At 37.0% G+C, this 25,977-nt stretch overlaps 1 protein-coding gene across 5 annotated transcripts in view; it reads right to left on the reverse strand.

Annotated features, from left to right (window-relative positions):
* Positions 1-1,093: 1,093 nt before the first annotated feature.
* Positions 1,094-25,977, reverse strand: part of LOC128890320 (TGF-beta receptor type-1) — a 61,919-nt gene continuing 37,035 nt past the window's right edge. For 4 of the 5 annotated variants that reach the window (XM_054148699.1, XM_054148697.1, XM_054148701.1 and 1 more), the window contains exons 4-8: positions 17,495-17,728; positions 15,791-16,024; positions 14,941-15,281; positions 13,600-13,839; positions 1,094-12,898 (exon numbers count right to left, since the gene is read on the reverse strand). In XM_054148699.1, the coding sequence (XP_054004674.1) occupies positions 12,776-12,898; positions 13,600-13,839; positions 14,941-15,281; positions 15,791-16,024; positions 17,495-17,728 (1,172 nt within the window). In that variant the 3' untranslated portion in view covers positions 1,094-12,775. The remainder of the gene's footprint in view (positions 12,899-13,599; positions 13,840-14,940; positions 15,282-15,790; positions 16,025-17,494; positions 17,729-25,977) is intronic. The other variant, XM_054148698.1, reaches the window with a different exon arrangement.

The following is a 25,977-nucleotide window of genomic DNA, read 5'->3' on the forward strand; positions in this document are numbered from 1 at the left end:
TAGCTATAAGTTTCAGATGGGACAATGCGTCCGAAGAAAGAAGAGAGGCCCTGACAAATTGTCACAAGAAAGGGCTGCAACGAATGGCTCTCCATCTTCGGATTCGAAGATGGGGAGTCATTACTATTACTATTTTGTCACTGTATTCGCCTGTAGTTGTAGTAGTTTGTTTGTTTGGGTCATGTACCCCAACGTGGGAATTCATCATCCAGTGTCAATTGGGCAAATCGCGTATTGCTTTAGTATTACGAAATGAAAATATCGCGTTCGTTTATTAGGATTGTTTTGATTGATTTTTCGCGTTTTATTTCAGGATAGTGTTGCGTAATAAAGATCAACCGCGATCGCAATTAGTGTAGCGTATAATGAATATCGCGTCCGTTTAAAAGTAGTGTTTAGAGTCAATTTAGCTTTTGATTAGTATTTTTCGCGTTTTCTTCCAGAGTAGAGTCGCGTACAAAGACCAGCCGCGAGTGCCATTAGTGTTGCGCATAAATGAATCGTGACCGATTTATTGTAAATTCACGCGTTTCGAATTAGTATTTCGTCACATGAAGAGCCCAAAGCAGCCAATATGGCTGCCACTACGATTCTGTGCAGCCTGAGATGGTTGCTGTGAATTTTTAATCAGGGATTCGTATTACTTGATGCACGCGATTTGTGCCTTTTATACTTAATAGATTATTGTTTCGAATAATGATGCACCTTACGATTGCTTTTGAGTAGTACTTTTCGCGTTTTCTTTCAGAGTAGTGTTGCGCATAAACATTGATCGCGTTTGGTTTTAATGTTGCGACTGATAAATCGCGTCCGATTTGAAATAATTTACATATTTTCAAGTAGTATTTTTCGCGTTTCCTTTCAGGGTAGTGTTGCGAATAACTATGAATCGTGGTTGCTATTAGTGTTGCGTCTGATACCATCGCGTCCGTTTTGGAGTAACTTCGTAGTTTCAGTTAGGGCAAGAACAAAAAAAGAGACTATATACGGATTTTTTTGCTACTCTTTCACTCAAAGAATGACCAAGCAGCCAGAGGTATTGGGTTGTTAACAGTGTTCGTGGGGAAAGAAATTGAAAACAACAACGCAGAAATGATTGTTAAAGTAAATTTAATTTATTCGAGCCAATTACTTCTCAGACCACTATGGCGTTTATTAGTAGGGTCCGTTTGGACACGCAATGCGTGATGCTCGAATCCCACGAGAGCCCTGACGAGAATTCAAACCCAACCCAACGGTCATTTAGAAAATGTTCTGTTGTTTAAGAGGTTGTAAAAAAGATATCGCTCAATGTTGAGAAAGGGTCTCCTCAGACACCACTCGCATAGGTCGAGCTTCAGGCATTCCGTGGCCCTGACAATTACAAATCAAATGTTAATAATTAATAACATTAGGTACGTATATCTATTAACAGTATTAAGATTCACCCACACCGTCAGGCACGCTTCGTAAAATGACAGTAGATAATTAATGGTCGACTAAATGAATCGCCGCGTTTCTTTGCTAAAGTTGATGACATTATTGTTATTTTACTTTCGAAAATTAAATTTTGTCAACTAAGGTAGGGATAAAGTACAGAATGTATCGTGAAAGTGTCGCTGATCGAATATGTTGCTATCGATTACGAGAAATCTGATAAGGCCATCGATTTGGTGTTCTCTAATGTCCAATATGGGCAAGATCTTAGCAGAGAATCGGTTAATTATTTTGTCAATTTTAAAAATTGGTCGATTGTAGCTTTTGCTGATGAAAACTGCTGCAAATCAGCAAAGTTTATATCGTTGTGTAATGAAATTTATCTTAGTGCCTTGAGTTTTATTTTAACGAGTAGAGTTGAATTTATCAAAAGAATATTGATCTTAATTACAAAACGTAGTTAAAGACGAATTTTATACGACAGTTAGGCAAAATCAGTTCATTTCATTAATCACAATCTGATTAATGAAAAAATCAGCTACAGTAAGTGGCCGCCATAACATTTCTAAAATTTATACTTATATAAATTAATTTGTTGCCAGTTTCAAAATACAATAGTATAAAGTGGAAGAACATCGACTATAAAATCTAAGAGGAAAAAGAGTTATAGGCGTGTAGAAATTGTAGACAGTATAAAAATTGTACAAAGCATGGACACTACGAAAATGACCAAAGTTGATGAAAGTGATTTTTCAATTTAGGCTTTCTTGCACGAAAATGCACTTTCGTTTATTATCTACAATCGACCATCCATCGTTGGGTTGAAGAAGAAGTCGACATGGAAGGCCTTCGATTTCTCATTTTAGTAAAAATTATATAGTTTAAAGTATATTTATAAGTTTATATGGTAAGTATATAAAGTAAGTTTATAGTATAAAATTAACAGTTTAACTACCTGCCTGGTTAGAAACAGTCTAAACTTCAGAAAAGGATTTCATAATACATTAGTATACATTAATTGAGGCTGAAATTAATTTTAAAAAAATATAAGGTGTATCACAAATCTTACATATTTCGTCAAATTGAGCAAAAAATTCTAATTCGTAAGTCATCAAGTTAATTTTTCCTTCGACCCAACTATAGTAACTATATTCGATTCACTTTTATATAGAGCCATTCTGCTCAGCACAACACCTGCACGTATAAAATGATGACGAAGCGATTACGTATAAAAAAAAATTAGGAGCGCAACGTGCCTGTTACAAACATACGATACATATAACTAAAAACAACACCATCCACCAATCCACCCATCCGTCGTTACGAAAATTACAAGTGCTCGTCCTATCGTATGTAAATCGTCGATAAACATTTACACCGTTATATACAGGGTATAATACATTGGGAAAGAAAACGAAAAAACAGAAAGATTGTAGCTACGACGATGGTCGAATAATAAAATAATGATAGCTTGAATATTATGGTTATTAAAAATAATGGTAGGTACTCGCTTTCACGTAAAAAAGGAACGCAGCTAAAGTAACGAAACATGGTTACTTGTTCATGATCAGTTCGAACATTATGTATTTCCGTTCTTTCTCGTTGGAAATTATTCATTTGTTGGCTCCCAATAAAAGAAAAAATGCACGCGCACACACACAAACGAAAAAAAAAAATTATAAAAGACGAAAAGAGAAATAAAATTGACGAGGCACGAGAAAGACGTGTAATACGTTTCGAAAGAACGTATAAAGAATCTCAAAATGAAAATTTTACGTAATCGTCTTGAATAATTGTGCTCTTAATATGTTAAAAATCTCAAAATATTGTTCGAGTCTTATCTGCGGTAATTGAAATGGGAGATAATTATTTAATAGAACGACACGTGAATAGAAATTTGCTATCACACGAAACTGCTAAAAATCGTTAGGTCACCCCACGAGCTCGTGCCATTTATTGTTCTCCTGTTTAAATTACTATGCCAAACATTTAAGTGAAATGAATAAACTGCAAATGTTTATGAAAATACAGAAACTTGACAGATACAAAAAGAAAATTGAAATTTAAATGAATGTTTTATCTTCTAAATAGTCTAGCATGTACATTATTGTTAATATTTTATATCCTTTTGCATTTGTGCACATTTTCATAGATTTCTTTAATTATTTCCATTTGCCATAAATGCATAAATATTCACAGTACAGTTATGAAAAAATGTAGTAACTAGACTATGGATGTTTATATAATAAATTCATATTTTTATAGATTTCAGTCAGTCACATAAGTATTCGTGCACCCTATGTTTGTTGAAAAAATTTGTCTAAATTGAATGATTGGTTTGCTATTTCCACAGTCTAGTAATCACCCTCTCTTTCCATTCATCTTTTCTCATTTTTCTGGCAAAGTTACTCTATCGTCACTATAAAATTTCTCTACTTTGTTAATTAAACAAAAGGAATTTCTGTAGCACGAACTCATGGGATGACGTAATAATAAACATATTAACACTTTCACATCCGCCCATTCGCCACACGTGATATCGTCAATTTTAGATTTAATCACCTGTTTGATATAAAATAGTATATTCAAATAAATATGAAGTCTCTGAAGTGGATCGTGACATCAAGTTACCAATGTTGTACCAATTTCTAAATTTTCCAAAGAATCACGTTGGTGGCAGCGGACGGAAAAGCGTTAAGGATCACAACATAAAGAGAAGCGCGCAAGAATAGATCTACGTTCGCAAGATACACGCTAATTCACCGCGAAACAATTCGATTATTTCAAAGAAAACGGTATCGCGAATCTAATATTTAGCGATTGCTGATTAATGTATCATATGGTTACGTAACGTAATTCTAAAAGCCACGAGTATGGTTGTATCGTTTCAACGACGCCGACGGCGCGCTTAAACTCTTAAAAATTACAGTTAACATTCTAAAACGTATAGACGCGTTCAGTGGCGTAACGATTTCCAGGATAGGAATAAATAACGAGTATAATATTCTAATTAAAATTAGGATTAAAGCGGCATAGAAAGTCTACACTATGAACTGATTAATATGCAGAGTGACCTAAGCTTTGCATCTAAAATGTTTCCGTTGATTTTTAGGTACAAAGCTTCGAATCCTCACTCTGTATACATAATTCCATTTTTCACGAAATACTCGAACGTTTCTACCATTTACCAAATAAATAATTTACTAAATTCGTGAATCTACATAAATAAAATCCACGCAGTCGTGGAAGATTCTCAGAATTGTTAAAAAAAAATTCTAGGTCGTCGATTCGCCAATGAACGCGGCAAACTCGCGGTGGAAACGACACAACGATCCCGAATATCAGCTACGCGTATAAATCTTTCTCCTGTCACCGGTTATAATCATCTGGTACACAAAACTTAAAAGACGAACGCGTTTCTTTAAACTAAAAGCTAGACGATGCCAAACATCGTCTCGAAGGTACAGGTTTCTCGCTTCTCTAACACGACGCAGGTATACAACGCGCCACGCTTTGCGCTTTATTTATTCATTTTTTTTTTTATTATTATTATTATTTTGTTATTGTTACACCCTTTCTTTCGTTTTACGTTTTGTACAAGTTAGGGGAGGTTGGGGGAGCTTAAACGGTAAAGGGAGCAAAGAAGAGCTATCGAGGGATTGAAATATATTATTTGGCAGTTCGGCATTTGTCGGATATGAGTCAGACTGTTCGGTGCTTCGAAACCCAGGCGACGATGTCCTCCGACCTCGGCTGAACGCCACCGACCTCGGAGATCAGAGTAACGCACGTGTCGTCGCATTGGAAATGTGACGGCGGTGGATATGATATCACTCGTGAGGAAGAAATATCTTTTTGTCGGAATTGTAAGTTTATTGAAACGAGGTATCATTGATATAGGATATTTTGTCAGTGGACGTGAATTATTCAATAGTGTGCAGGTATCTGGAAGATGTAGGTACCTGAGTCCTAGTATTTTAGTTGTTTAGTTCCTAGTACCTTACCTAGGTACTTATTTTTGAATACGAGATAATTCAGATATATAGAGTTTCTGGAGCACTTAACAATGTCAGGTACCTGGACCTTAATATTGGTTTGAAAATAAAAATCATAAGGTACCTGTATCTCAATACAGATTTGAAAATGACTAATAGAAAGTCGCACACCAAGTTCCCAGAGTACCTAAAAATGTCAGTAACTCGAGCCTTGACTCGACTCAAAAAGCAATCAATGAAAACTAGCAATCCTGAGTATTCCCTTCCATATGAAATGTCTCATACATCCATAACTTCCACGTACCTGGGTGTTTTGTCTCGAATTGCGTTGATATTCCAAAACTTCTTTACTACATAAGATTCCCCCACTATCGCTGATTTCTACTTCTATTCCTGAATCTGTTTATTCCATTTCTGGAACGAACTCATGGAAAAATCTTTCATAATCCTAACTATACATGTTCGAGTACCCGCACACGTCTGTTAAGCGACACACAATTTACAATGCCTTACGAAACGTCTCACTGGGTACAAACCAAGTGAGTAAACTCCACGCACTTAAACTTACGAGACAAAGATATTTTTTCCTGGACGAACGTGTAAATACGTGAACAGTACGTGTATGCTTGTGAGAATACTCTGTATATTATCATTACTGGTCTCTCGCTTTAGTTAACATTCGATCTGTTATTGGCACAAAATTGTACTAGTAATATGGAAATACCTGCGGGACACGATCGCCGATGGAGTTCCACGGCAGGCGTCTGACTACTCATCAACCCTTTCGGTGCTGTAATCGCTGCAGATATTATTAATCGCTCAAGGTCACTTCTGTAGATAACAAATCACTTCATAAATTTATATGTCTGTACAGGGTCCCTCGCAAATTTACATATAAACATTGCTAACGCGCGTAGGTGTATGTAACATTGGCTTTATTTGCAAACTTTTGCAAAGTTTAGTAGAAAAAGAAGGAAAAATTTATTTAAAAAAGACGTAAATATCATATTTGGATCTAGTTTTACAGTTTTAAAAGAATGTCTACTTACATTGGATAGTAAATTATAGAATATGTTGTCCTGTAATAAAATATTATTTTATTCGATAAATATTACTTCAAATTTTTAAACTCAAGTTTCATTTCTTTTCAGTGCCTTATATTTGTGGATACTGAGTCCATGAGTGTTTAGTTAGATCCAAAAACATGAAATTTTCGAGGTATCCTATACTATGTTAAATAACCACTTGTTGTCTCTTAAATACAACATACAGAGACAAAAGAGACAGATGCAATGGTGGGGGCACAATCGCCTAGTGACCTTGAGTGGCTAACATATTCTTCCCAGAGAGTAGGATCTTCGTTTACACTTTGAAATTCATATTCAACGTTCATGCTCTACTCACTGATCGAAAAGGGAACACTGTTAACTATCTGAGATAAACTCTAACGAAACCTTGCACACATATTAATTAGTCCTACCTAGGAATTATGCTGTATATTACTACAACTATGCTGTTTTAAATAAAAAATGTACTTCTTATGGAGGCTTGTAAATTATCAAGGAAAAATTATTCAAAACAAAAGTCTGATTCTCTCTTCATTTGTTAAAGATTCTTCTTATAAATCGAGAATAAAATTTTATTTCAATCATTTACCAATATCTTCTATAGTTTAAGAATTGTATTAATTATATTAACGTAAATATAGTTAAAGACTTATACATAAATGTAAATAAAATGCTTGACTACGCGCTACTCACGCTACAAAGCGTGATTGTTCCTTCAAAATTAAAAAGGAGCGGCAACAAAATATAGCATAATTTTTATCCTGGACAAATGAACATTTATGCAAAGTTTCCTCAAATTGTTTCCAAGTAGCAGTTCCGAATATTCTTCTGCGTGCGTTAATAAACATAGCATTAAAAGGGCCAATCCGATCGCCGCTAGGAGGACACCCGTGAAACCGCATCGACGCAGTAACTATATAATATGTATGTATCATAAATTAACCTACGTCGTAATAGGAATGTACGAGAAAAAACGCCGTTGGGAAAAAAAAGGAGTTTCCCCGGCGAAGCGTTGATCGGTTAAAAAACACCCGCGACAGCGTCGCGGACAACTATTCAGTTTTCAATTATTTAATCGTTACCTACTAGTCGAACATTTAGATCGCTCAGTCTTTTGGTGAATTGCAGTACCTGCAGATATTCGCGACGCGAAACGTGGATGCCTCGTGGTCGGTGATGTTCCAACAACGAATCACGTGGAATCTCATCAGGGGATCGCCGAGAGAAAAGGAACAAATATATTTATTAACACCATTCATCGTTTCAAAGATTTCGATATGATTTCAGACGGATCGTCTGTTGAAGGAGATGGGCAATGTTTTATTTTCGAATAACAGACGACGAATAAAAGATACATATAAAGTTCAATACTTGACCTATAAGCCAACCCTTTATCTTGCATTAAAATATGTTTTTTAAATCTTGAAAAAGAGTTGTTGAATTTTGCCTATACTCAGATTCTGATTTTCATTCAACCAGTTACAGATGAACGTCTATATTTGAACGTCGTTATTCGAAATTTGTATCTAGACGAGAATACTGCCCATCTCCAGATCGCATATTCACGACATGTCGTCGTTACCGATTGTAGCTCGATTAAATCGTTATGATGATCGTGCAGCTGGGTTTCGAATTGATTCGAGCGTTTAGAAAACGAAAGGGAAAAATCAGTAGATCGTCCGTCGGACGTCAGTTGGTAAAAAACAATATAAAAATACAATTATGTGTTCGAAGGACCCTCCGTTCCTTTATATAATAATAATTGTAAGTTCGCAGACTTTTACGTTGACTATTGGATGACAAAGATTCTTTCTCTTCTCTTCTTCCCGGTTCTCTCTCAGGCAATCTGCATTTTCATTTCTATCGTTCCTTCGTGCTCGCTCTCTAACCACGAAATCTACCTCCTCGTGATACGCCTAAACACTTCGTCGAGGATACAATCCCCCTTATCATAATGTTATCGATTTAACGTCCTTGGGGCGAGAACATAAGCCGCCCAAAAAAAACAAACAAGCTTCGCAGAGAGACATACCATACGAAAATTCTCGCATTCCCGACTACCAGAGATGGGCGAAATTTCATTCGTATAACAGATAACGAATAAAGAACGCTGTACAGCAATCTCCACGCAACGTTTATTCGATCGAACGGTTACACGACTAAATTTCTATTCGCTCAACGTGAACTATATTTAAATTTTACACTTTGGAATTTATCTTTCTTTTTTTTTTTTAATATTATTATTATTATTTTATGGAACAAACGATGCGTAAAAATCTCCTTATTTTTTATTCGTTATTCAACACTCGCGTCTCGATAAGCTTTTTGTCCACCTCTGCCAAACTAGCTCGTCACACGTACGCAACTCCGTCGACTAACGACTGCTATTCCTCACGCGAGACCGCAACACTCGAGAATGCGTGCCTTGTCGACTAGCGTTCACCACCGTTTATTTTCAGCAAATTGTTATTATTCGGGAAGATACGTGTTCAAATGTAAACATTATACGTAATTCTGTTTTTAGTTCGAGATGGTATTCGTTGAACAGCTTGTCAAGGTCATATAGTCATATAATGATATCGTATATTATATAATGATCGTGTAATTACATATGTAACATTACACATATCGTTATATTACATTATATTATGTATAATGATTATACAGTTACATATATCATTATATCATATTATATATAATACTAATACGATGACGTTAAATGTACGTATACAAGCAATAGCGATCCTATTAATATTAATTGGCAAACTTAAGATAAGTCATTGGCTCGTAAGACTGAAGTTCAAATATTGGTACGACTATCATGATATAACGCGATTCTCGAGAATGTATAATTTGTTTGTATTATACAAGGAAAATTCTCGTTGTATAGTGTCTTAAGAATGTATTCTGAGTTAGTGAATCATTTTATACCAAACAAACCGTGTTATTTAGTGATGTTAGTTCGATTTTTCTTTTAATAAGTGTGCCTCAAACCGCGTCATACAGACGCCTAACGTATTAATAATGTTTCTATGGATGTTTATACATCTGTATCTTTTATGAGCCTTCTCGAATTTGTTATTTTCTTGCACCCCGTGTTATATCATGTCCAATTTTGTATTCTCTGTAATTCATATTAATTTTTCCAAGATATGACTTACTAAGCCTCCACCTGTAGGTGACCATGGCGTATAAAAAACATTTACATTTAAACACATCTCTCCCCGAACAACAATTTGCTTAAATAACCAAACAGAATTATCCATTTTTTATCAAATAAAAACGTATAAAGTATTAATTACGGGAATACCATAAAAAAAAAAAAGGTTGAGAATGCTCACGAGAAGCACGCATTCGTAATCAAAACTCACCCGTTATCAGCATTCCATCTCTCCTCGCATCTTCCTTCTCATCCGTGAATCCGTGAAAAAATCCCCGAAAATATAGTTTCTCCAATGTTTCTTCTTCCCCGTCGATTCGTTTTCGTCTCGAGTTATTTTTTTTTTCTTTAGTTTCTTCTTAAATCTTTTTTTTACACAGTCTCGCTATATCGTTCAGTCGCAAGTTCAGTCTGTCTTGTCTCACTCTCTTCCACGTTTCACGCAATCAATCTATCTCTCTCTATCACGCGATACACCGTATACATTCATTCTTGAGCTTAGCACCCTTCAATTTCAGCCTTCCTGTGTTACAAAGGAAACACGCTTCGAAAAGTCCCGCGTTATCATGACGCACCGCCTTTCAACACGCGCATTTACGATACGCAAAAATATTTTGTCTTGAGCAAAACATCTGGGTATGTCTACAGACTAACAATATGTATACATTAGACGTGACGCGGTTCGTTTAAAAAATCAAGCCCGGAAGTCGCGGAGTAAACTTCGTTGTTGTAAAAACCTCGAGTAGAAACTTAGCGTCCGGAAAGGTGATACGTGTGAAAATTGCGCTTTCACGGGGGTCGAAAAGCAACGGTTGCATTCATTTATTTTTTTTCTTTTTCGTTTTCTTTTCTTCTTTTTTTTTTAGAAAAAAAAAGTTCAGGTCAGCGTTCGTACGATCTTGGTACCTTTCGAACAAAAGCCACGTGTGTCTGTGTTCTTCACTGTCCTCGGCCACTTACGTACTCGGTAACCACAATTGCTCGGTTTCTCTCTATCTACCCTGTATGTTTACAGAATCGACGAACTCGATCCTGCAGTCGCGAAAGAACGAGAAACAAAGTTATGCATTTCTCTTGTAACACGGTCTACGGTATATACTCCCAACAAAAGTTGAATAAAAAGGTCCAGTCTCTGCGCGCACCGGTAGCGACGAATCTACATTGACGAAAATGTAGAAAAAAGAAAGAAGAGGAGAATACGTTACAGTAAAAAACCCTGACGTGGAGGCCATCCTTGTGGATCGATCAGAGAGATCATATAGACAGAGTAGAGTCATTGGAGCCTAAGTGGAGGTAGTGCGTAGAAAGAGAGAACAAATGGAGAAAGTATCTCTGTTTCTATGTTTTGATGGGCATCAGAATTTTAAGACTTGATGAGCGAACTCACATTTCTCGACATTTCTTCTCAATTCGTATTCTCTCCCACTAAAGTTTCTTTAGCTGTTATAGCCAATCGCGAGCTAGGCACCCTCAACAAATAAATGAACAGGAACACCAAAGTTTCTTAACCCTTTGTTGTCCTATGTCGAGTGAGACTCGACAGAACTGTCCTGAAATCATAAAATTTGGACTGCTAAGGATTAATGAGCACGCGTTATTAGAGAAGAACAGGCGTGTGCTCTCTTTTTCTCTTATTCGCTTTTTCCACTGACTTTTCTTCTCTATATAATCTCTCTTGAATTGATCCAAAGGTGTACGAAATCAAAATGTCGCGGGGCGGAGAGCGAATCCCCTGGAGCGTCGATCGATTCGTTCGTTTCGCCAATTTTACGTATAATCGTGATTAATGGAATGGAAACCTCCTCTGGTAAACCTCTTAAAGAATACAAATCAGTTCAGTTAATCGAATCGGTTTGGCCGATAACGAATATACATAATTATACGTGTGTATATATTAATATACAAATTTATCGTTAATCGTTAATATTACTCAATAAACGTCGCTATATAATAAATTTATATACTTCATTACCTTATCGTTTACTATCAATAAATATACAGCAGTAGTGTGACGCGTGACCAGGCGTGGACCGTTCGATTAACCGAACGCGTACGCGCGCGCTCATTCCCGGTTAGGATCGATCGATCGATCGAGCAACCAGAAGTTCAATGTTCCATTTGAAAGATCCCCAAACGGAGATGGGCAAAATTTCTTGAGAATAATACATGTTTAAGACATTCATTCGATTGAATAGGTCCACTGTGATTTTTGTTTGTTCAATGTGTGATATATGGGGTGAATCTTTCAAACTTTGTACCTAAAATATCTTCGTTACTTTTAATGATACGGAGTTATGTTACAAGAGGACAATGTCTGGTTTAGAGAGAGATAGACAAATTATTCCAGTGTATTTTCATTGTTGTAATAATAAAAAGATAAATTCAAACAGGTATAATATATAGGTATAACATACCTGAGGATGGCCTTCTAAGAAATTATTCTTAAAAAATTTATAAATGTACAAAAATGTTTTGTCTCTAGCAAAGATTCACTAAATGTAAATGTCAGAGTCTTCTAAACCAAACATTTTCCACTTCGACACATCTTCCGATCATTAAAAGCAGTAGAGACATTTCATGTACAAATTGTGAAGTCTGTTCAACTAGTAGCGAACAATAAATTATTCATATGTCCTTCATTATTCGACATCCTTAAAAGAATTTCGCCCATCTCCGATCTCCGCCGACCCTGTTCGTATATCCCGTCAGTCATTGCTCGTCCAAACGTTGTGAAACAAAAATTCTCATCGAGTACACCGACAACACGACCTCACAGAACAATTCCACGATCTCGTAAAGGGTTTGATACACAAAATTAGGGCACGACTCGACGAAATCAACGCGATTAAAGGAACGTCGTCTCGATTTCTCGACCAGTCTTTCGTTAGGCTCTCTGCTTCGCTATAGAATTCCCGTTTCGTACCAGTTTCCCATTTTCATTATTTTCTGATTCTCTATCGTTCTATATATATACCTCTACTTCTCGCGGGTGCGCGATAACACGACACTTGAACAGTTTTATTGCGATAAGTGTTACGGCACGAGTGTCCACGTGTGTTTTTCGGGCACTATAATTCTCTTCGTCGTGTTCGGCGACCAGTCGAACGGACTGGTGCGTTCCGATAACGTCTTTATTTTTACTTCAAGTCTTCCATCGCGCCGTAATTGGCGAGAGACTTTTTAATCCTAAGGGCGGTTAGCCTAGCTGCCGCGTTGTGGTACCAACACTCCTTCATCACCTTCGACATCACCTGCAATGCCTGCAACAGACAAACAATGTTGTTTAGTAGACGAAGCTACGTGGTGTGCAGTGAAAAAGGATAGCGTTTATTAAGTGTCAGCGTAGGATTTCGTCAAGGTTTGCATGGAGTTTCAGAAACTAATTTGTATCACAACTTCGAGTGTACTTTCCATCCCTTGAACCTGAATATAAGCTAGTAAAAGATAACTCAAATATAACACTTCTTAATCATTTTTCTTTAGATAAAATTTCATTTGAAATTTGAGTGTTATAGTTGACGATGTACCTTATAAATATGCTTCGGTTAGGCCTGTAAATGTCTGATAACTCACCCCTAACATTTTCTAGGGCTTTCTTTAAGCAAAATTTCATAATAATAAGAGAGCTACAATTCTTGATGTCCCTTATAAACATGAGTGGGGTCAGGTCTGGATTAGGTCTGGGTTACTCATTTATTTAGGAATCACGTTACCCTAGTTAACTGGGATGCGACAGTTGACACGTTAATCGTCACATTTCTCCTCTGACATTTCATAAAACACTCACAATAAACAATCTCTACCACTTGTAAACTTCTTAACAGCTACTTACTACAAAGAAACTAATAAACTATTGAAGAAATGTCAAGGACAGCCCTAGACATGGAAAACTAATGCAACGATGAACGTGTCGAGCGATCAGCGATCGATCAGTCGCGATCAAAGGGTTGTTTACACGTACATCGATCGACTGCCACCGATTCGGTATCGACGGCCTCTGTTTGTCGGTGCACACAACTTTGCGCATCTCCTCGATCGTTGGATCAGAAGGCACCAAGTCGTAAAACGGTAACTGATATTCGTCGTGGATCCCGCCGACGTTGCATCGCCTGGCGATCTCCCAGAGGATCAGCCCGAGAGCGTACACGTCAGCCCTCTTGAAGGAATCAAAGTGGTTCATGTTTATCGTCTCTTCGAGAACCTGAAAGCAGAACCCACCATTCTCAGGAGCCACCTCTCCAGCTGGCAACTTTCTCCGAAGACGAGCATGTTCATCCATGCTCCGAAATCGAACGTTAACCCTAGAAAGACCCCATGGGATGTTATGTTGAAGACCAAGGGAAGCTTGTCTACGTTTTTTATATTTCTAACTGGAACATTATTTACAAAAGTTACTATTTTAAGGTCAACGCTAAGTTCAACTGTTAAGATATAGATATTGTGAATAGAAAATATTATATTAATTATTTGCACATCAACGTTTGTAATTATTTCATGGTCTTCTTCAGGTATACAGTAATCTAAGTCAAGCCATCTTATTCATTAACAATTATTAGTAGAATTTGGACAAAAACGTCTTTGATAATCTAACGGATTTCCTCAAACTCTTTCTAGTTTGTTATTTTGTTTGAATAAGATAATATGTAACTTCTACGTACATGTTTAGAAAAGTAACAATTTCTTATCGGGTTTCGTTCAGCTTTGCTCTCGTGACCTACAAGGAATTCTTACTTTCTCAAATGCATTAGTTAGAGTTTCATATTATCGAGTAAATAATTACTGCGTATTAATTAAAATACGCGGGGTTCAGAAAGTTCAAAAGTTCTGGGAAGTTATGTTATCAGCTTACGTAACCGTTGGTACTCAGCCGCCTTTTATCTTTTTTGTTTATTAGTTTTCTTACTAAACCTAAGCATCTTACGTTCTTAAACATTTAGAGAAGTGTTGCTTTGGGTAATTTCTCTATTCATTAATATATACAGCACGATTTATTAATTTTGTGGGCTCCTTTTAAAACGATACAATTTTCGAATATGACAAAAGAAGTATGTTTTATTCCTTTATTAAGATAGTTTTGTAACTTGGCCTCACTTGGTCTTTCTAGGGTTGATGGATTTATGCATTCCTGCATTATGCACGAATCCATAGAATTATTAATAGACCTCTTTCATTTAAAAATCTATTCTTGACTCAAAATAAATGAATACCCCTCAAGTTGTTTATTGTAGCTCTGTTTCGCTCGATCTTTCTAGGGTTGATGGTATTTATGCAATTGTTGATAGTCATTCTTCATATAACTTACCTCAGGTGCCATGTATCGCTTGGTTCCCACTCGGTTGTTGAGCTGGATATCGACAGTGTCCGTTATCACGTCGTGTCTGACGGCCAGTCCAAGGTCACCAATGGCACACGTACCATTGGTCTTCACGAGGATGTTCTTCGACTTGAGATCCCTGTGAGCGATCGCTGGCTTCCCTTGCGTGCCGACGATCTCCATGTGAAGATGCGCCAGTCCAGTGGCGATGGACAACGCCATTCTGATCATGCCGTTCGTGTCCACGGTAGATCTGTTCAGATAATCGAACAACGAACCCTTCTCGAAGTAATCCGTGATCAGCCATAATTGAGTCCAGGTGCCGTTGTCTGAGAACAAAATTAAATCGAACACGGTTAGCTGGTGAGCACAACCCTTGATCGAGGGTGGAATTTTATTGTATTTTAGCTCTTCGAGACACGTGATTCAGAAGAAAAAGAGAAATCGAAGAACGAAAAATAAAACTAAATAGGAGAACAATGTCCACAACTTAGTGATGTGTTTTTACTTGTATTTTACAAATTTCTGCTTGAATTCATTTCATATTCCGTGGAAGTTCGTGGTACTGTTAGATGAATGAAAAATTTTTAATGGAATATTAAAGCTAAGCAAAAGGTGGGGCAGTTTTTAATTTGTGACACCCCAAAGAGTTAAGGTGGGACTGTTTTATTTTGACCAGTTTCAAGGCAATTTTCATCATTTTTTTGCAGCCAAAGTATTTTCAAATATTTGTATATTTCAAAAACCTCTAGCAATACAAATATAAAAAATAATCTACTTTTTGGCCCAAAAGAGCACCCCTTGGAGTAATTGGAGATGGCATCAAGGGATTACATACCTTTGTTATCGGCAGCGATGAATCCGAGGATATTGTCGTGCCTCAGCATCACCGTCTGATAAATTTCGGCCTCCCTGAACCAAGACCTCTCCTCGCGGGAGCTGAAGATCTTCACTGCGACGTTCTCACCCCTCCAACGGCCACGCCAGACCTCGCCGAAGCGACCCTTACCGATCGTCTCCACGAGTTGTATCTGGCGTGCTATGCTCCGCTGTACCAGGAGCGGCAGGCCTACTTGGGAGAGGATGGGGATTGAAGAACAAGAAATTCAGTATGGTTGCAGATACACGGCTCGTGTGAGCGAAATTTACGCTCCGCATTTCAATATTATAATAATGTTTTGTTGTCTAAATATTAAATGATCTTGGAGATTTCTTTTCACAAGAGAGAAATGATGTAATTTTTGTTTAACTAGTAAAATATTTTAGATATCATTTAAAGTACATTTCTATAACAGGGAGAAAAGATTCTTGTCGCTCAAGGTCACACTTTCCTCCACCATGAATCAAGACACCTCCCTCTTTATGTCAGACCAGTTGAAACTCCCCAACTTCGTTAATACGAGGTCTCCATAACTATATATTTATTTTGATGATATAATTAAAATTGTAAAAGTTTTGTTCCGGGAACTCTTTGAATAAATACATAATAAATGACAAAAATTATATATGAAGAATGAAGCAAACTATTAGTGTAGCTGCAATCTATTTTTAATCGTTCAATATATACTATATTTTATAATCTTGTGATCTCTATGCGAATCTCTATGTTAAATACGAATTTCATGAACGCCTCGAACAATAATAAACGGGAACCAAATGATGAAATATCGAGGGTTAAATCTGTCACGACCTTGAACGGACATTTGATTATCGCTGTAGTATCATTGGACGTCGACAATCTATTCCAGACCTGTCCACGAGTTGAGCCCCTAAAGTCGTTTTCTTCCCCCATCGCTCATCCTCACCAAAAAACAGTAGAGTTGCGGAGTTCTGCGAGAGTAATCATATTGGCCACGTATTTATCACGTGTATTAACGCTACCTTAGCTACAGTTTTTCTACACTGAAAACAAAAACTATAGAAAAAACGATTTAACTCTAGAAGCTGACTCTGGACAGGAATGGTATAGACTATCTATAATATTTGTTCGAGTTTAATCATTCTCAACACTAATTCTTTTATTTTAACTTCCCAAATCTTTATTTAATTTTAAGTTTTTTTATTTCTTCTCTTTCCTTTACTTCATAATTGAAAAACCCTTTATTTCGCGCGGCAGTCAACGTGTTAACACTGCATACGTTATTATAACACTTGAATAGAAGAAATTAGGCCAAAATCTTGTCTACTTTTGATTCATGGCCGACCAAGTGACTTCGAGCGACAATCTGGCCTCAATCGAACTTAAACATTTAACCCTTTCAGATCTGGCGTCCACAATCGGGGACACAAAATTTAAAGATTACCGACACTATCGTTTAGGACGGATGTCCTTATTTGTGCACACGAAAAAAGACCAATTTTCCTCTAAAACTACACTATTAGGATTTTTTTCATTTTCTCCACGCTAATTTTAGTCCAAGTTAACTCAAAAAATCAAATTACATTAGTACGAGAAAAAGTAATAGTTCAAGTCTGAAAGGGTTAAAAATAAAAAAAAAGCCACGCGTTACCACGTAGATTGCAAAACTTTTATTTGACCTACCTGAGCCACTGCCACTTGTCGTCATCTCCAGCATGTCCTTGATGGTGACACCACCCAGGATGGGTCGATCGGGCGCCTCGAGCGAGTCGTCAGGGAAATGGCCCCCAGGCCTCGTCTTGGTCATGTGTATATGATAAATGATCATAACAACCACGCAGATCGCACATATCGGTATCGCTATCGTCAGGGCCATTTTCCAAGTGACCCACGTTGCGTCATCGCCACCCGGCGACACTTTTGGCAACACATCTCCGATTATGGTTTGATCACTCCACCGAGCGTCGCGTGGCGTGAAATTGCTCGGAGAAACGCGGTTATACCGTTCGCGGGACTTTGCAAGCTCCTTTTATAAATTTACTTAGTCCTTTGAATGTTTAAGTACCGACGATGAGAACAGATGCAGTCGGGAAGTGATAATTAGAGAGATGGAGATGTCAGACAGATTGCATCCACATGAAATATTTCATCTTCATAAAATATTTCGATCGGATCCTATCATTGCCAGTCTGCCATCGCTATTTCTCTGCTTACCAACCAGCTGCAATTACAGTCATCCCTTCGCATCAACTCCACTTCTAAGTCATCAGTCATTTACATTTCAAATTCAATGAAAAATTCTATGTAATCGAAATTGCACAGTTTCTGGCTAGCGACAGCCCAACGTTGATAACCAGAAATCCCAGGACTTTGGATTCTTCGTGAATTCTTGCATAGACTCCATCGAAGGTAACGCGTTTCCCCGCGTAAGAAAGGAAAAAAGCAGCGAAGCCAATCTCGAAAGGGAGATCAAGGGAAGGAAGGCGCGACGCCGAACAACACAAATAGATGCAACATACGGAAACACCATTACGAAACATGCCTAGGCAAGAAACGTACCAGAAGCATGCGTTACACCAACAGCAGCGGTACAAACTCGATAGATGCATGCAGCTTGCGATTAGATATGAGGAGAAGTCAATGGGGACGGGGATGGGGGACAAACTCTTTTTTTCTCAAATTGTGACAAATACTTCGGGCGTACCGAGTAACCCGACAATCTTCTCATACTTTCCAGGTCGATAGATGCGTTCACTGTCCCTGGAAGCGGAAATTAGCTTGTCCTGGAAAGTCATAAGCCTCTTGATCCTAAGCTGTCTTGACCCAAAGTTTTCAGAACAGTGAACGTGAACGATACTGAACGTGTTGAAGGGGTACACACATATACATTTTTTTTTTTTTTTACAAGGTTAAAATGCATATTTTGATTCGAAACAAGGCGCAATTTTTAAGTACAATTCATAAATATTCGTACCTACTATCTCTATTGAAGAAATTTGTTTAAATTAAATGGTAAGTTTGATGTTTCCAAGTGTATGTTTATATAAATATGTATATGTATTAGCTTATTCATATACATATTTATAACGAAAAAAATTCATTTGGTAAGATCAAAACTATTTAATTTAGTCAAACTTCTTCAATAGACATAGAGGGTACGAATATTTATGGGATTGACTGTATATGTATGTATCAAATTCAATAAGTACAGAATATACAGTGTACTGTAAAGTGTGTATTTAAATCTTGAAAGAAAATTTTTGAGATTGCATGTACCCCTCAAGGATGCAGAAAGAAATCGTTGCGAAGAAAGCACTCTGGGGGTTGTAAACGTACAAGAGCATACTTGGATGATTCACCTCCTCCGCATCACAACTGATCGTCGAAAATGACAAACCACCTTTACCTGTCACTGGTTAGTGCATGTAACAACGATGATGCAAGCTGTGGCGTGAGTCATCGTGCGGATAGAACGCTTCTCTCGTGATCTCTGCGGATCGAAACATCATCATCGTGTTGCGCGTTCGCAGCTCGACTTACCTGAGCCTTCGTCGCGTGTGGCGAAGATGAATTCCTTTGGGAAAACGCGGATGCTGTTAATCGGGTTATTCGTCGATAAAACCACACAAAAACGTTAACGAGAACGGTGTTAAATTTTGAGGAGTTCCGTGGTTTCGAGTCGCGATTGAAAGTACTTTTGATTCTATCGATTCTGTTCGTAGGCTGATGAGAAATTGAGAGGTAGAGTTGGGCGTTATTCGAATACGAATAGATTATTTGGGTAGTTATTCAGATAAAGATTCGATTATCTGGATAATTAATAATCGTTAGTTGTGTATTTGATTTGAAGAACTTTTGAATGACACGTTATTCGTTATTCGATTATTTTTCCCTTCGAATAAAACGTTATATAAGTAAAAAAAGAATCCTTATGCACGTGTTTGTGGCGAAGATGTGCGTGTAGGAACTTTTTCCTATGTGTGTACTCTCATGCTTACCCTATTTTTATGAGTAATATGTGTTTATTGACTGGTGTGTGGTTCTTCTCGCATTTTTATGCAAACTTTATGCGATATCTGTTTGCATATATTATGATTTTTAGTGCCATTTATATAACACATTCCATATTTTGATATCACAAACAATATCAAACATACTTGTAAAATCAACATTTACTCGCGCCCTTTTATTATTCCAATTAAAATATACTCAAACAACAAAAACGAACAACATTTCACTCTCAAGTCAAAGAATAACTTATTACCCAAATAAAACTTCCCCAAAATAAAATTTCCATACAGACAAAGCTTTATTCGTGCACCACGAGTAAATCTTTGTCGATACAAGTTATTCGTGATCCGAATACAAAAATTCCCAACTCTGAAACGGAATGCAATCGATGTTATACTTTGTTCGAATTTTCATTTTCAATTTTTCTTCCATTGAATCGAAGAGATTCGGAAGATTGCTGACCCGCTGGACTTTGTCGGAAAGTATTCGTAGAAGAGAATCGATCACGGGACTCGCGTTCGCACGAGAACCATCCGTCTTTTACGATCAGGCACCAAATTGATTCCCAACGGAGGAATTCGATGAGATGACGAATAACGGTGAGGAGGCAGACAAAGTCACAGGCGAATGATTGCACGTCGATGAAAAGACCAATAAAAATTGGGAAGAATTTTAGGGGCTGGATACCTCGCTGACGCGCGATGTTAGTGTATCAAGTCCCGATATGTTTCATCGGCTGTGCGCCATCATGCAATCTCCGAGCCCTGAACGAAGCGAGCAATTTCGCTCGTGAACGGTGGATTCATCACGTGAATATCGAGCGCTTTTATATTTTACAGCAGCGATACGAAAAATTGCCGAGGGTTTCACTTTATTCCAAAATAACCGTTTCCATTTATGTACAGTCAGTCCCATAACTATTCGTTCCTTTCTATATTTATTTAAAACACATTGTCTAAATTAAATGGAATGTTTGATGTTTCCAGATAAAAGATCATGAATAATCTTTACGCATGTATATATAATGAAAAATTGATTCGGCAACAGTAAACTTGTCATTCGATTCCGATTTTCTTCAATAAACATGAGTATGAGATTATTCATGTATATATTTGTAACGAACAAAATTATTTGGAAACATCAAACCTATCATTTAGTTCAGACAAATTTCTTCAATAATAGAGTGTAGGAGTACTTGTGGGACTGACTGTATATAAATCATCGTTCTGTTCCTCGAAATATATTAATAACTTATAACAACTGCTTCGTTTGTAACTGTTAAGAGTGATTTTATGAGTCTATTTTGTTATGCAAAGTGATTCGTAATTGTGTGTATACTTCAAGAGGTGGTGAATCTGGACCACAGAAGGAGGAAGGAAATCCTGTTAATTGCTCAGAGTTTATTCTTTGTATTATAGAGACTCGAGGAAACCTATTTCCTTCAATATTTAACGAAATGGGTTTCAGAATTTGTTTGCTCCATGTATTATAAATTGTATTAGACATTCCTATTTATTACTGCATGTGTCTTTGATATTAAATATCAATTCTTCAAAGTAAATAATTTAGACATTACTAAAAATTAAAATTTATGTATATTGTAATTGAGTAAAATACACTAAAATATTGACATGTAATTACGATCATTTTTTAGAGACTTCTAGCGACTAAACTTCAACTTTCAACATTCTAAATACTGTTAACCTCTTAACAATTTTATTCGCAGTTCTGGCATTGTTAATTTAAGTAGTTGAACCGATCAAAATATATTCTACGTTCGACATGTACTACAGGCTACATTCAACGAATTACTCGATCGATAGCATCGCTGTGAGCTGTACAACGAGCTTGAAGAGGGCCTCCATTTTCAGAAACAAAGGAGCGTAACGCCACAGCTTATCGCGTTAATTCGATCCCGCAATTCCTGAAGATTACATACCACAAGTGGTGGGAAACCGCTGTTCTCTTGCCTCGAACGATTCGAAATTCAATCAGTGTTAATTGTAAGTTTTACCATTTGTATACTATTTACTCTGCCTATCCAAACAGTGCAAAGGAAAATTAAACATTTCAAGATGGTGCTAAAAGTCCTAAACGTTTCAATTCGAGTTGGAATCCATTTTAATTTATTTGACAATCTATCAAATTGAAAACAATTTTTGGTCGTGAATTATAGTAAAATGAACCGAGAACAGAATCCAACAAAGAATCAGTAGTTCTAACTGAATTTTTTAAAGAAAATTGCATTAAACGTATATCTTGCTTGCATTTAGTGTAGGTATGAGACTAATGCAAAAATATCAAAACGAATTGCTTAAATATTTAATTTTTTTATATCATTATTATACATTATGTTATCAATGAAAGGTGTTATTATTAAAACTACCCCAATTATAGTCCACGTCAAAGATTGTTTGAAAAAATAAAAAAATCTTTAAACATGTTGAATATAATGCTAATTAATACTGTGAATTTATAGCACACGTTCGGAACAAAATTCATAAATGAACATATGACACTATGTAAATGAATACACGGAGCCATAGAGGGTTAAATATCTGCACTGCCTCTGCGTCGTTTTTAATCGATCGTAGACCCGTGCGCTCTATTGCGTGTCGGAAAATATCGCGAGAAAAACATGTAAGCAACGTTATTAACGTACGCGAAACAAATCGTAGCAGCGAAAGCACGCATCAATAACTAGCCGCCTCTCCCACGGATTTAGAGGAGCCCCTATAATCGATGGATACCGCTTTCGATACGTCCCATCATCCCTCCGTCAATACCCGGCGAATACGCCTCGTTACTCTGTACAACGTCGCGCTGTCGTCCATTTTATTCGCGCTGTCGTCACTCTTGCATTCAGTATGTTCGCTTTCATGCTTCTATTATGTTTATGCGTCAATGTTTACCAACGACGAACAACCCATCGACGCAATTCCGTCCGTTTTGGAACGTTGGATAGAAACCAGTCGCCCCCTGGCCAAACGATACTCAAAAACAAACGTGCTGTTACGAACACGCTCAGTTTGTTCTATGGAGTGGTGTATGAATTAGGCGTTGTTAGAAAACTTTGTTGGAAATGTCAACTTGTACGCGAATATTTGAATTACATGAATTTTTCAGCCTTTTTTATTATATTTGTTCAAGATTCCGTAAGTGTGACATTCTTTTTCCGTTTATTATTAATATTTTGGAGTACGTGATTAATGTTGTAGGCTTGAGGGTTCTGTTTGTGCTTGAATTGCAATTCACACATTTTTGTAAGACGTAATTCGAAATGTCAACTTATTATTCTTCCCGGCCAAAAAATGTTTCCATCTCTGACTCTGTATCTTTTCCAAATTCTAGCAAACATTTATCTACAACCTCCTACGAGATCATTGACACAAATCCTATCCCTTAAAAATGTTACGAATTTTTAATAACAAAAAGAAACACCATTTATGGAAATACTTTAATGTCCGTGCGATAAACAGATGCACAGTCGACTCGGGAATCTGAATCGCGTCGAGTAAAGCAACACGCGATTTCCGTCGCGATCGCGAATCGCTTCAAACACACTTTCTAATCTGCCTGGAAAGTAACACGAGCGTAAATATGCCAGATACGAGCTGGGATCATTCTCCGTTCGCCGCACGAAATTCGCTGTGTCGCGTCATCAAGGAACCAAACGAATGCGTCTCGACGAACGCGAAATTCAACCACGAGCTTATCGCACCTGACAAGAAGCAAGACGATCTTTTATTTTTCTTATTCGAAATTCTTGTCCAGGCGTGAACATTAGCACCCTCGTTTAACCAGTAATCAAAAACGTGTGTGCATGCATTTATCGAAAATAATATTTGATCCTCTTTATTATCGGTAACAAATAAGAAATTACCTTTCATTCGTTACTCAAAATTCTTATCTAGTTGAAAATTTTGTACCCCCCGGACTAAATAGCCACTGAATCACCTACCAAACGTGTCGTTATCGTGTACGTATGTTTCCGTGTATAGTGGAACGCCGAGTGAACGGCAGGCATCTCGACTTTATCGAAAGTCTTCGAATTGCGTTGGAGTAGAATGCGATTACCGAGTGCAAGAGTATAAATTCGTTATTATCTTATCCGTGAGAGGCTTACAAGGCATATATTATCTCCGTGGACGGCCTGTCCTGTCCCTTACTCTGCATACCGATGCAGATGATACACAATCCCCTGGTCTGATTGTGACATCACGAAAATTACGTTCACCGAGCGCGAAATCGTCGAGACTTAACGCTTTACCTGCGGGAGTCACGTGCGCGTGACTCCAGTGGCCAATCATTATCAGCTTGTTTTACATTGTGTTTTATTACAAATCTTGTATCTATATAATAGTGAAACAAAAATATACAGGGTGGGGCAGTAACTATTAGCACCTCAGATATCTTCGAAACTTTAAGATTCACAGAAATATTTGCTGAAATAAAATTGCACAGTACGAAGGGCGCTATTCGGTGGCGATAATAGTTTTTTTTGCAGGTGGAGGTACTTCGGACATTTGAAGGTCACATCCATTTTTTTAAAATGGATCTTAAAACGAGTTCAACGATCTATTACACAAGGTCGTTGAAGGTCATAGAAAGTAGAGAAAGGCGATAATACTTACGGTTTTGGTAGTAAATGAAACATGTTTATATGTAGTAGGTGTTCGAAATGATGACCATCACTGTCAATGCACCGTTGGATTCTAGACGCAATAAGCGAACTACTTAGAGTTTCGAAGATATCTGAGGTGCTAATAGTTACTGCCCTACCCTGTATATATGATAAAACTATAACGGTAAAACATTATATAACTTTCAATATTAAAAAAAAAAAAAAAACGTTTCTAACGAAATTTATTCAATTTTATACGAGCTATCCAATTAACGAAAAATAAACACCACCCTCTTCTTAAACAAATTTAACAGACACAATACTAAAAATATAACGACATGAATTTTTAACATATCATTTTCTCTCCTAACAATTACTCCAAAAACATTTGTTTCGCGCTAAAAGATTCATCTTCCCGTTCCCTTTAACTCTGAAATAAACGAAGATATCTCCATTAATTTTCGAGAAAACAGCTTGTAACACTTTGTACGTGCCAACGTGTATATTTACAAGCAAATTGCACAATACATTTGCGAAAGACGAAGCTATCGTAATGTAAACAAAAGGCGTCATCGAGTTATGCAATAGAACAGCGGCATCGCACAATGGCAGTATTAAATATCGAATTTCAGGCGTGAAAGAGTATGTTACGCAAATAACGAATCACGTCACATTGTCGCGATTTGTCAGCTCGGTATAAGCGAGACGCATGATCACAGACGTGTACAAGGGATCGACAATATGTGTGTGTGTATGTGTGACAGAGATGATCGCCCAGACAAATCACAAAAAGCATCGAAAGTCGATGATCAAAAGCCCGATTTTTCATTTCATTCTCATCGCGATCGTCTTTCCAAGGTCGTTATTAGGTTTCTATTCGTTTAAACTACATATATGGAGATGGAGATCAGAATTTTGTTGGACAGTTGGAAACGTAATTTATTTAAATATTTCAATTTTTTTTTCGTGGGTCCTTATTGAGCGAGGAAAATTGTTGTGCAAGTGATGTGGACAGTTGTCAGACGAAAATGATCAGAAACATTAAATATGGAGAGTATAAAATGTATAAAATAAATGAAAATAGAATTGGCGCACGCTGTAACTGAGTATTTTATTTTATCATTGTGCGATACGAAGTAATTATGAATTTTAATAAACAACGTCGGTTAGGCATTGTTTTATAATCAGATATAAAAATGAATTGACTTTTCACGTGGTATCTGACATTAAAACAATGGTTACGCGTAATCTGCAAATCATGTGTAATAAATGCATAAATTCATAGCGATTTTCATTTATACAAGGTAACAAAATATCACAGTTACAATATTGCTTAATTTATTGTTAACTAAGTTCGATTTCCATACATTTTATCATTTTTATTCTCTTTATATTTTATGTTTACAGTCATTCTCTCACCGGTAATTATTACACTTGCATACAATTTTAGTAATTGAAAGAATAAGAAGGCTGAGGCATTAAAATAAATTACATTCGCAAAAGTTCTGAAAATACTAACAAATTTCCTTTT

Source organism: Hylaeus anthracinus, unplaced genomic scaffold, assembly GCF_026225885.1.
Source record: "Hylaeus anthracinus isolate JK02 unplaced genomic scaffold, UHH_iyHylAnth1.0_haploid 12000, whole genome shotgun sequence".
Taxonomy (NCBI): domain Eukaryota; kingdom Metazoa; phylum Arthropoda; class Insecta; order Hymenoptera; family Colletidae; genus Hylaeus; species Hylaeus anthracinus.